Source organism: Acanthisitta chloris, unplaced genomic scaffold, assembly GCF_000695815.1.
Source record: "Acanthisitta chloris isolate BGI_N310 unplaced genomic scaffold, ASM69581v1 scaffold79, whole genome shotgun sequence".
NCBI classification, from domain to species: domain Eukaryota; kingdom Metazoa; phylum Chordata; class Aves; order Passeriformes; family Acanthisittidae; genus Acanthisitta; species Acanthisitta chloris.
In genome coordinates, this window is record NW_008691780.1 from 121,141 (window position 1) to 134,469 (window position 13,329).

Consider the following 13,329-nt stretch of genomic DNA (forward strand, 5'->3'; position numbering starts at 1 on the left):
AAGTCCTTGGTTTTTTTCTTGTTGAATATTTTAATGAGGAATATTGGCACCACACGTTAGAGAGTGCAAGTGAGGATGGAATGGGCTAATGCCATAAGTTAGCAAATGGTGGCAAGTACTTTGCAGAGTAGGAATATTGCACAGGAATAGCTAAGCAGCCAAGAGGACTGGGTTACTAAAAATGGATGAAATCCAAAAGTATAATGCAAGGTGAGGATTTTAGTTCAGAAGAACACAAACCTTCATCTTATCAGTTGGAAACAACTCCCAGAGAGTTCATACGCTAGGTGACTGTGGAAGGGATTAACAGTCTCCAAAATGCATGTGAAAGAGAGCACAGGAGCCAATGCTGAATGACATACAGTGACTCCTGGTTCCAGAGCTAGAAGCCAAGAGGCAGAAGTTTGGCACTGAGCCTGGAACTTCTCCTTCAGCTCACTTAGCCTCTCATTTGGGAAGAAGAAAAACAGCCTGTCTCATTGTATTGAAGCAGGCCTGCCCACCCTGGAATGGGCAAGGACTGTGAAAAAGAGTGTGGGGCAGCTGTGAAAAAGGCAAATATAATCCTTGAATGGGTAAGACTGGGATATCCAGCGGAGAAGGGAGTAGTGGTGACATTATGTTGGGCACTTATTCAAGAGATCTTTGGACTGGTTTTACACATTCCTTGTCTCTCATCTCCAAGGTGGATGAACTAATGGAGCAAATGGACAGCTGCTCTAAAGAGAGAAGAGGGCAGGAGTTTGGTTTTGGTCAGCTTAGCAAAAGAGAAGGTTCTAGTAGGTCTATTGAGAAGTTATACATAGGGAAGAAGAGGATCTAGCTACGATAAATGTGAATGATAATGACACAACAGCAAATAAGTATTGTCAGCAGATAATTATAACCTAGAAATTAGAGGTAGTTCATACCTGTCCAGACAGTGACACTGTGGAGCTGTTTTCCCATGCTGAATAGTGGAGATATGAGAATCCCAACTGTTTTGATGATGGTGCTCAGGACATTTGCAAAAACAGCTATATGTGACATTGGTTAAAATTACAAGCATCTGCAGGTGGAAGTGCAGAACAAGGTCTCTTTCAGTCCTGTGTTCGACAAATGCAGAGAAATTGTTATGCCATACATTGGGCAAGGGGCATTTCTTTGGACTACTTTCCTTTGCTCAGTTCCTGTACCTGCTCGATTCTGTCTTAGCTAAGAAATGAAACTTTCGTCATTTAGTATGCAAATGAAAATATATACTTCCATTGTCTCTGTTGACTGCTTGCCAGAGTGATGTGTTTTCTGACAAGGATCAGCTCAGCATTGAGTATCCCCTGTGATATAGACTGCTGGTCATTTAAAATTGCATGGGTGGACCACACTGAGCAAAATACTTCCCAGATTGCTTTGACTGCAACTTGGGCACCAGCTATTGTGGAAATGACTTTGGTATGGTCAGAAAGTGGGAATGACTCACAGAAGTTTTAGGGGAAGATCCAGGTTTTGGGGCTTTTCTCTGAAACTCCCAAACCCATGCATGAAAGGATGTTTTAGCAAAGGGCTGTCTCGGTAGACTGGTTACTACTTGAGTTTGGTCTTACTAGAAATACAAAATTTAAAGCCTTGCTGGATTGGGCTGAAGTAGAGTTAACTTTCTTCACAGTGGCTAGTATGAGGCTGTGTTTGGGGTTTGTGCAGAACACAGGGTTGATAATATAAAGATGTTTTTGTGGCTAAGCAGAGCTTACAGAGAGTCAAGGTGTTTTCTGCTTTCCATACTGCCACACTGGCAAGGAGGTTGGGGGTGCATGGGAGACTGGGAGGAGACACAGCTGGGACAGGTGACCCAAACTGACCAAAGGGATATTCCATACCATAGGACATCATGCTCAGTATATAAGATGGGAGGAAGAAGGAGGAAGGGGGGACATCTGGAGTGATGGTGTTTGTCTTCCCAAGAAACTGTTATGCATGATGGGGCCCTGCTCTCCTGGAGATGCTGAACATCTCCTGCCCATGGGAAGCAGTGAATTAATTCCTTGTTTTGCTTTACTTGTGTGCATGGCTTTTGCTTTCCCCATTAAACTGTCTTTATTTCAACCCATGAGTTTTCTAGCTTTTACCCTTCCAATTCTCTTCCCCATCCTGCTTGTTGGGGAGTGAGCAAGCAGCTGTGTGGTGTTTGGTGACTGGCTGGGGTTAAACCACAACAGAAAGAGAACAGTGCTGATCCCTGCCTGAATCTTGCACAGAACAACAGCACAATCAAATCATGTAGATACTGTGAACCTTTGACAAAGATCCAGAGCTTTTCAGGGCTTTGCAAACCATTTTGCTTATCCAATTCCAAGTGCATTGTCCAGGATGGACAGCCACTTGTTCCCAGGCCCAGAGTCTTTTTCCTCTGGTCAAATGAAGTGCTGCCATCCTCATTAGTGTGTTAAGACCACTCTCTGGATAGCTGCCTGGTAATAACAGAATTATTATTCAATATCAGGGTTTAAAGTGAGTGTAATATTTTCATTCCTCCTTGACAGATCAGAAAGATCAATGCAGGGAGTAATTATTAAGTGGGAACATTAGATTGTGAGGGCTTCATTTATTGTACTGCCCAGACACTGAGGTGTGATTAGTCATGCACAATTACCAAATCCGTCACTAAACACAATGTGCTGCTCTTGATTGTAAGAAACTGTTGAGTAGAGGAGCTGGCACCACTTGACAAAAGATAAGGGTTCTCTTTAATTTAGTTGTTTCTTTTTAAGAGTCAAATGTATCAGCACTGATGTTCATCTTTTGCTGAACATTCATTCTTCTGAGCTCCTTGCTTCTGTGTATGACAAGTATGGTATTGCTACACACTACAAGGATGATTTTTTTCTTGGTGGATCATAATTTGAATAATATTTGGGTATCAGTACCTCTTAAAATACAGTTCAGTTGAATAGTAAGGTCCCTTAATTTGATTCTTTTGGACTACTTCTAAAGGTAAGCAATGCCAGTTAACAGTAATACTCTTAAGAGATGCTGCAGTATTTATATTATTAAGCCATCTACATGACAGTAATAGCTGCAGTTTCAAACTTGCTATTTTTATCTTTAGCACACTTTAAAGCAACAATGACAATTTAAAGTGACAGGATTGTCCAGTTAAAAAATGAAACCATGTTTATTATTTAGGGGAAAAATACTTCCTTTTCATTTTTGTCATTATTAAGGAGTTAATCTAGGCTGCGATAGAACCTGATGGGGAGGCTGTTCACAAAAAAAATCCGCACACGTGAGCTCTGATTAGAACGTGATTGATGCTCAGTTACTCCAATGAACAGGAACTAATACAATCAGACAGAGCTGATCTCATTTGCTGAAGGCACATTAATCACTATGTACTTTGGCAACAACAGTGGTCAGGGGAGGGAGCCAAGCAAGGGTCGTACACTAATTCAACCAGATGAGCATGTATTATCTGTAGTTGAGTATATTACACTGAAATCATGCTATCTTTATTGTATATACATCATTACATGACTGTGTAGAATATGTGAGCTCTGTTTATCCAGCAGCTTAATTTATCTCTTCCATTCACGTCCAAAGTCTAGTCTTTTAATAATGACCTGTAAGACACTGTTTTCTTCCCACTGTCAACAGTTTTCAGTTTTACCTCAAAAATTAGCACTTTTGTAGCTGTTGATGAGGTAAAGAAGCTAGTAAAGGAAAAAAGAAACAACATAGTAATTCCACGTGGTAGTTAGTGAACACCTTAGTTACTATCTTTTTTTTAAAGATTTCAAATTAATGGGTGTTTGGAATTCCTTCCAGGGAGACTTCTGAATACCATCATGATAAGTGATATGCTGTAAGCAGATGAGTGAAGTCACATACAACTGTTCAGTCAGTCCTTTCCTACTGAACTGTCATTCATCCCCCTGAAAAACCATCAGCCTTCACTCTAATCAGGCAGAATTGGCAGATCTCATTGGATGAGGTGTTAACAGTCTATTCCTGTCTGGCAGCATGCTCCATGCTGGAGAGCTGGAAGACATCATTTTGTTCTCAAGGCTTGGCATGTCAAACAGTAGCTTGGAAGTACTTGGGGATCCCTTGTTCTTATTTCTAGTCCCATGCCAGCCAGCTGTACCACAGTGCCACAATCCTGAATCTGATGTCTCAAGTTTTTTCAGCAGCATACATCCCAGGAGGTTTAAATAAGTTCCTTCTTTGTGATGGGGAGTCAGTTGCTTCACACAATGCACCATGAGGGAAAATTCTCCAATATGTCAGCAGGTCCTCACTGCTTGCGACAGTGCTTCCTCCTTTCCCTTTGTTATAGTAAATCTCATTTTTTATTCCTATGAAAAATATTTTCAAAGAGTTTTCCTGGAACCAATCCTTTTTTTGCCATTAGGTCAGCTTGTCATGGAACCAGATCTGGTGGACCTTGCATGTCAATCCCAGGAGGCTGCAGGTGTGCAGTTCTGCACTGGTACACATGGTAGTGAAATCTTAGGGGCTCAAAATATAACTGGGAGACAGTTTCAGGTCAAAGAAATGGTCCCTTTTCATGCTGGGTGCCCTAAGGGACTCCTTTGCCACGATTTACAAGTGTGGAGGCAGGTTCTGGTGGAAGTTGTTCTCTGAGTCTCCTCTCCTTGCACCTGCTTGAAATCACAGTCCTGCCACTCTTGCCTCAGGGTTCTGCTGCCACATCTGCAGTGAGAGGCAGGTTAGCTGGGCTGCTTTAGTTTACCTACTATCCTTAAGTGTGGTGTGCACCAGTCCTTGAAGTCCTGCCCAGCCTTAGTCCTGTCACCCTATCCTGTGGCTTCCATGGTCTCTTGAGCAACAGCGGAGGACAGAAACTATGACATCAGTTGAATTTCTCCAGGCAGCAGAAATCTGCAGGTGGATAAAAATTTCTATGCATCTAAGAAGACTCACCTTGGTGAGAGTTAGCCCCAAAATTATTATGAGAGTCTTTATTTTAAAAAAATCTAAACAAGCAAACCAACACAAAACAATGTGAAGCAAGTAATGGTTTGGTTTTTAAGCAAGGCTGATATCCCCAGAGCTTCAGGAAAACCCCTGACATCCAGGAAGGCAACTGAATGGAGTAGTTTTGATAGACTGTTGCATGCAAGGATAGCTGCAGCATGGATGACATTTAAGAGGTCGGCTTGAAGTATGGGAATAACAGATCTGAGAAAGACAGAGGTATGCCAATTCTTAGTGACTGACATGTTTGCTGAAATCTCATCGCCTAAAAATATTGTGGAAAATCTTATTGCAGTTTAGTACAAGTGGTGAAATCCTGTTCAGATGTCTGTGAGGTTGGAGAAGTAGAGAATTTGTTGACTTTCCAGGAGAAGCAGAACTTATAAGAGTGGAAAGCCACATACTGAAGCATTTCACTTATCAAAGAGTGATTACCAAAACCAAAGTATTGAGACTCAGATGTTTTAAAATATTAAGATGCTTACAGACGCTGAAGTCATCAACAGTTGAAAGGATGCTTCTATAGACCCTAAAACTCTGGCCCTAAATTAAACATCAGTGGTACAATGCTGTTGTCAAACAAAATAACATCATTATCCATAGGTAAACATTTGCTCTTTGAGCATTATTGTAACAATGCAAGCAGGAAGAACTTTTCTTCTCAAATCCTTTGCTCCAGACTATTTTACAGATTGAAAATTGACTTTTAGAAAAAGCAACTTTGCCTGAATTATTGCTGACTACCAGAGATCAGCATTGCACAGGGTGAAACCTGTGCAGTTAATGTTCTGCTGATTTTGAGACAACGTTGCCTGCCCAGATGGGCTTTAGTTCCTGGGAATTTGCTGAAAGCTCACCAAGGTCTGTGTTGTTATTGCCCAGCTGAAAAGCAGTTTGCTTACATTGTTGCATGCAAACACCTTTTATACAGCTCTTGTCAAGAATAGAAATTCCTGCAGAATGGACAACCAGCAATCCCTTTTTTCTCTGCATCCCATGATAAGCTGGTAGATGACCAGCCCAGCTCTGCAGTCTCCCAGCATCCTGACATCTGTGGTGTCACAACCTGCACTACCAAATTCCTGCCACACTTAGGGTAGAAGAACCAGTTATTTGTATTTGATGAGGGAGGAGACCCACCCACCAACTGTTTCTCCAGCCTTCTGTCCAAAGAAGGCAAGGATGTAAACCAGAAAAACCTTGAGAGCTGAGCAACTTGTCTGTGAGACTGGAGGTAGGGGGAGATCAACAAGAAAGGGTGAGCAGTGGTTTAACCCCAGGCAGCAGCCAAGAACCAAACAGCCAATCACACAGTCCTCCACCAACAGGATGGGGAAGAGAATTGGAAGGGTAAAAGCTAGAAAACTCATGGGTTGAGATAAAGACAGTTTAATAGAGAAAGTAAAAGCTGCACACACAAGTAAAGCAAAACAAGGAATTAATTCACAGCTTCCCACAGGCAGGAGGTGTTCAGCATCTCCAGGAGAGCAGGGCCCATCACATGTAACAGTTCCTTGGGAAGACAAACACCATCACTCCAGATGTTTCCCCCTTCCTCCTTCTTCCTCCCATCTTATATACTGAGCATGATGTCCTATGGTATGGAATATCCCTTTGGTCAGTTTGGGTCACCCTTTGGTCAGTTTGGTCAGTGTCTCCTCCCAACCTGCCATGCACCCCCAACTTCCTCACCAGTGTGGCAGTGTGGGAAGCAGCAAAGGCCTTGGCTCTGTGTGAGCTCTGCTCAGCTACAGCAAACACATCTCTGCATCATCAACCCTGTGCCCTGCACAAATCCTAAACATAGCCCCATCCTAGCCACTGTGAAGAAAGTTAACTCTACTTTAGCCCAAACCAGCACAGCCAGGAGACCTCCAGAAGTAAAGCAAAGACATGAGAGGGAGAAAAAAAAGGAAGAAAGAAGCAGACAAGGCATTAAAAAAAATAATTGTAGAGCAGGATGGATGGAAATGGAAAAAGAGGGGAAAAGGAAGGGGAGGGAAGGTAAAGGCCAGAGCCGTATTTGGAAGGAAAGAGGAAAAGAGAACAGAATGGTTACTAGGAAGAGAGTGAGAAGAAAAGTCAGTTAATAAAAGTAGGGTTGGTCTGCACTAGAGTTTTCTCTTTTCCCTTTTATCTTCTGTAAAAATATTTGAGCCATAGTGAGCCTGCATGAGGACTGAAGTTTGACAGTGAGATGCCTCAGATAACATCATTAATCAGCAAGAATGCTCAGTGTCAGTGCAGGCTGGAGGCATCAGTGGCATTTTGTGTTGTTGCTCCAAACATGTGTAACCAAAGCATTGCCAGATACCTTCAGACCTTGCTTGGAGCAGCTTGAACAGAGTGAGCACAGAACACTTCAGATGCTCTGCAGAGCAGCACTGTGCAGAGAGGAAAACATCTTCCTCTTATGGGACAGCATGGGAGGGTTAGCGTGGGACTGTGCAAATGCATTCAGAGCTCTGCTGGGATGGGGTGTTATCTCTCCTTCCATAGCACTGGGCTCAGCTGCCAGTGGATAAAATGTAGGTAGTGGTAGCTATGTTGCAGCCACTAGGACTTTTTCCTGTGGTTTGGTTTTTTTTCCTTTGTAAAATTATTTTTTTTGTGGCAATCATGCTGCCTGTAGCTGTGGTGGTTTGAGCTGGGTGCAGTCAGGCTGCAGCTTTGCTCCAGCCTGAGCTATTGATGCCCTGCTCCTCAGAGTGCACTGGAGTGTGTTCTGCATCCTAAATACCTCTGTGTGGCTGAGATGATGGTACCTCTGTGCTACAGGTTGTGGAGCACAACTTGTAAACCTGCTTTCTCAGTAAAATTCAAGGTGGTTGGGCAGAGCTTTTCTGGGCTGCTCCCTTACACAGTAAGGAAGTAGTATGGGGTGTTTTGAGTGAGGGGCTTGCTTCGATTCCTTGAACCAGCCTCACTTCTAAGGGTTTTGTGCAAGCCCTTGTCATATCACTGCTGTGCAGAGCAGAGTCTGGAAGTGCAGAACTGAGTCTTCCTATACTCAGCTACAATTTTTATTCTCATATATATATAAATTCTTACCACATTATTGTACATTATGTTTTCCTGAATGGAAATAAATTGCAGGCTTGCATCTAGTTTCCCCTCTCTTTTATTGTTATTTTAAGCAGCAGGTAAGGTTATAATCCATCTGTGTTTGTGACCTTGAACAAGAATGGGCACTTTCTCATTTACATAATGCTGGTTTTTACTGAGCCATTAAACTGCAGAAAAACAGGGCCAGCATGAAAAGAAGTCATCTACATATGTTAAAAAAATAACTGCAGTAAATCCAACTGAAGAAAGCAGACTTTTAAAAATATGCCAGAGTTCAAGAAATTAAAAAGCAAATGGACTGTAAAGGCGGTTTTACTGCAAGAAAAACCTCCTAAAATAAGATCCTTAACAAATGCCTGTCTGCACTTGGTGTGCTGGTACTCTGCCAGCAGAAAACTGCTCCCCCGAGAGTTCCTGCCTTTATCAGGAGGGATGCTCCTCATTCCCCTGGGAGCCACAGCTCTGCAGCCCATGGCACAAGGGTGCCCCAGCATTATGAACCTGTTTCAAAATTTTGCCTGGGGGAAAACACACAGCTGGGGCTGTTTGCATCACCAATTGTGTATGTTAGTGCTGAGTTATGAAATAACCCTGACTTTTTCATGTTGTGAATAACCATTACAGCAGGAACTGTAATGACAAGACATGGTGATTCGGAAGGAGTGAAACATTTGATTTACTGCTGTTGATTCAATTTCTGAAATGGGCACTAATCTTGATCAATAGGCTTTCTGCAGCTTCTGGGATACATTTTATCAAGCTGTCACACTGACTCTTGTTTTTTCTCTTGTGAGGTTCTTAACTTGTGCTTTGCTAAGCAGGATTGTGCCAGGAGTTTGTGGGTGGGGAAGGTAAGGGAAACTGCTCTGTGGGCAACCCAAGGGTGGCCACTGCTTCTGGAGAGCAGCGAGGGGCTCTCTGCCAGGGGTGGCTGCTGCTGCACATGGACAAGTGTCTCTGTCACACCCCCAAGCTCAGCACGGAGCAGCTGGCAACATGCAGCCTGCAGACCTGAGCAAAGCAGCCCCTCTCTGCAGGGTGAAGGCTGTGGGTGGGCTCTGCTGAGGGCACTGTGTGCTGGGTCTCTGTCCTACACCTCTCTGATTCACAGCAATTTCCTCTGGCACTTGAGGAGCTGTGGAGAGCTCAGTGTGGTATCAGCTGTCATCAAGCTCCAGTGTTCCATCAGCAGACACAGAAGCAGGATGGAGCTGGCAGTCCTGCTAGTGATTCACAGCACACAAACCCAGCTCACCCTCTCTAGTTACCCTAGAGCAGCTCTGGAGTGTCTGTGCTGCTGTCAGTCACCAGCTGGAGCACAGGGGCACTGAGTTGCACAGCTCACATTTCTGTGTTTCCCAGTATATTATTAATTTGTATTACAGTCACTCCTAATGGCCCCAAATGAGATCAAGGCAGCACTGGCTGGAGGCTGTGCATACAGAGGAAGACAGCTCCTGAATCCAGGAGCACCTAATCTAATCAGCTAGTGAGTGTCTGTACAGTGGAGAGAATGGTTTCTGCCTCTGAATTCTCCCATATGCCATGGTTCCCTGGCCAGTCTGCTGCCTGACACAGATTTCCCCCAACAGCAAAGTGCTAAAGCAGCCCTCATTTGAGATGGAGGTTAGTTTCTTAATGCAAAGCACGTGGAATATGTTCTGTTGGGCTGTACTAAAAAGCAAATTAGTTCCTGATTGCCTGAGTCTTCAAATGGTCAGATCTCCACAGGAGAAGCTATATAATTTTGAGTGGATTCCCTCTTCCAGATGGAAATTCTGAAAAACCCCCACCCTATTTGGGGCTGAGACAGGAGAGTAGAGCACAGCCCTGACTTCACATATGGAAAAAGTTCAGGGGGATGAGCTTTTGAACAAGGCTCTGAAACCCATGATTATGCTAATCCAATAACCTGAGGGCCATGGATGAAATCCTGAATTCATTAAAGTTAGTGACAAAATATCTTCCTCTAGGGACTAGGGGAATGAAGCAACTGGCAATCCATTATTTCAAACTACAAGCTGATTAATGGGGTAATTTTGATACAGATCGAGGTATGTTTTCTGTCCCTTTCTCCCAGAGCTAGAAATATATCCTGACTTGATTTTTCCTTCAGACTTCATACAAGAGATGACAGAATCCTGTTCATCAATGTGTTTATTTCTAAGAAGCATTGTAGACACAAATTTTAATGGTGTGTGGAGTTGCAAGGTCTGTGGCTTTAGGAAGGAAAAGGATTTATTCTGGAAATAATTTACTTGCACAAACTCACTGTGATTTTTCAGAACCTTACTGAACACCTTCAAAATATTCATTAGAATGTATAATTATGTAGTAAATCTTACTGTTGTATCAAAAGGTTTGAAATACATGGAAATCTTTTCAGACTGTTTCTGGAATCATGGTAAAACTCAGCTGTCATAAAAGGTAAAGCTCTGGAGAAAGAAAAAAGCTTGAAATATATTATCCTTAAGTGCTCATAAAAAGCTGGAGGGTAATTAAAAATAACTTATTAAAACATACTGCTTTTATTACCTCGTGAATTCAATCTCATGATGTCAGATTCCTCACATTTGTGCACGCTGCAGGGTGCACGTTTTGGGGTAACTAATTTTCATTGAATAATACAGAAGGGGAAGACATTGGGAGAAGAAAACTATTCATTCTGGGGAGTACTAGGAAACACCTTTTAATTCTCTCCCACCTGAAACCAGAAGACAACTTATCCCAAGGTTAAACTCAAGTGTCCTGATCCAGTTGTGTCAGTAGGTTTCCCTCGAGCTGCTGTTTGACTGTCTTTGTTTTGCTCTCTTTCTTTCTCTCCACAGTGTGATAATGACAGGTGCATATAACAACTTTTTTCGAATGTTTGACCGAAATACAAAACGAGATGTTACCTTGGAGGCTTCCCGAGAGAGCAGTAAACCAAGAGCTATTCTTAAGCCCCGGAGAGTCTGTGTTGGAGGCAAACGGAGGAAAGATGACATCAGTGTTGACAGTTTGGACTTTACTAAGAAGATCTTGCACACAGCATGGCACCCAACTGAGAACATCATTGCTATAGCAGCGACAAACAATCTGTACATATTTCAGGATAAAGTGAACTCAGAAATGCACTAGATTTATCAATATCCCTCTATATTTACAAACCAGCCTCTTGAGAGTTGTAGAAGGATGTGATCTTCACAGAAATTGTGGCTTCTATGGTGGGATCTGTAGGTTGCATCCTTTCATCCCTCAGCCTGTATCATTATTGGTGGCAAGCCAACTATTTTCCATCACTGCAACTGTATGAGTAAAAGGCACGACTGCAAATCCAGTACTGTGGTCTGTATCAGTTCCTTTAATCAAACAGGGGTATTTATTCACTTTGGGAGCATTCCTGAGGAGGGCTGAGGCTCCTCAGCTCCCATCCATCCTTTCAAGGGTCTCGGTGGTTTGCAGGACCATGCTGTTCTGGTGCCCAGCCTGCTTTTGCAGTCCACAGCATTTACCACATTGTTAGAGCTTTTTGCCTCAATCTCTCAATTGTTTTAGGTTTTTTTTCCAGTACTGTTTTCCCGTCTTTCAACTAAGCCAAGCCTGTTTGAGAGAATGAATAGCCACATCCCTTTAGAGCATGTGGCACATTGGAGAGGCCTCATGACAGTTCTAGCTGGAAGCAGAATCCCTGATGGTGAAAAGCTGCCCCATCTCACCCACCCCAATCCCTTCTTTACAGTACCCTCTTAGTTATTTATCTATCACATTACTTTATGCTTCACTTTCCCAAGTGAATAAGTAGCAGACTAGTGTAGTTACTCAGCCGTCTTATTTTAAGGAGTTTATTCTCCATAGATCTCTTTGCTCTGTTTAAAACAATAAGTAGTATCTTCATTGTGTGGAGGACTATTAAAAAACTTGGCATTGCCATTCCAGAGGGATTGTCTGGTCAGACACAGCCTGACAGTTAACACACAGACCTGTCCTACTGTTTAGGGGTTGGAATTCTGGAAACCTTGGCTAGAAGTGCTGTCCTTGAAGGCAACGACCAGCTTCAGTGGGAATAAAGTTACATCACTGCTAGACACTTCATAAAGTCCCTCATTTGTTGATTGCAGCGTGGTTATGTTAATCTTGGCCTTGGGGGAATATAGGCAGTGCCTGGTGTCTGTGACTGTGAAAAGAATGGTACTGTGAGATGCAGCACAGCTTGGTCAATGTTAATGCTTTTAAATGAGCCCACTGCTGGGAGACAAAATTATTGCTGGAGAAACATGAAAAATCAAAAATCCAAACAAAACAAAACTTTCTTCATTTAAATACTGTTAGATCTATCTGTGTTCTAAAGTGATTAGTGATGTAAATGGAAAAGGGAAGTTTAGCACATGCAGGAATGATAGAGGAATGGTGTTGTGGGCAGAGAGTCCTCTTAATCCAGGAAAAGAAAGTTCTGCTGCACCTCTAATAGCTCTGGCAGAAAATTCAGTATCCCAAAGGATTTCTACTCAAAGCGTGAATAAAAGAGCACAACTCAATGACCTGTTAATCTCCCGTATTAAAACTCCTCAGAAAACAAACAGTCTTTAAGCCATTATGCACTGATTTCTTGGTAAGTGGAGAATGTACTGATGAAGGGATCTGCATGCTTTTATATTTTGGTTTGGGGGGAAGGGTGGGTGAAAATCTGCTTACAAGAAATAAAAAAAAAGGGAACAAAGTCTACAGCTTTTATATGACATCTCAACACAACACCTGAAATCTGTCTGTTTGAAGTTTTCTAGATCAGTGCTGTATATTTTGTGTGTAGAAGCACAAAAGCATGTGCACCAGTTTCCAGCCACACTAAACACATAGGGTATGAAATGTGTAGGGCAATTTTGAAGGGAACGAAGAATGTTTGTTTATAAAATACTGTATGCTGTAGCAGGCATGGACAGTATATGTACATATTTATTCTAATGAAATTTAACAAAATTGCCTTTTTTTTTCCTCTTGTAAAAAGGTTTAAGAATGTGGTAAATTGTATAGAAAACTTGTTAATGCCAAACTACTGCTTCAAGGGTGTCATACAATTTCTTTGACTTTTGGCCCCCTCCATTAACCTTTGCAGCTCAAAAAGAAAAAAACAAACATTGCTATCAGCTCATATTGGCATTTACAGCTAGAGATACTGTAAAACATATATTTAGCTTTTAACATTCTCAAGTAAGATTCTATAGATAACTTATTATAAAGCAGATCTTAATGCAACAATTTTTTTTTTGCTTTTAATTTGAAGTACCTTACTCTGATACAGCTTTGGGTACC

The 13,329-nt window shown here is 42.3% G+C and overlaps 1 protein-coding gene across 1 annotated transcript in view; it reads left to right on the top strand.

Moving 5' to 3' along the window:
• Window positions 1-11,359, top strand: part of PPP2R2C (protein phosphatase 2, regulatory subunit B, gamma) — a 132,275-nt gene extending 120,916 nt beyond the window's left edge. Inside the window, exon 9 of the mRNA XM_009082343.1 lies at window positions 10,869-11,359. Within this exon, the coding sequence (XP_009080591.1) occupies window positions 10,869-11,160 (292 nt within the window). The 3' untranslated portion in view covers window positions 11,161-11,359. The remainder of the gene's footprint in view (window positions 1-10,868) is intronic.
• Window positions 11,360-13,329: the final 1,970 nt, after the last annotated feature.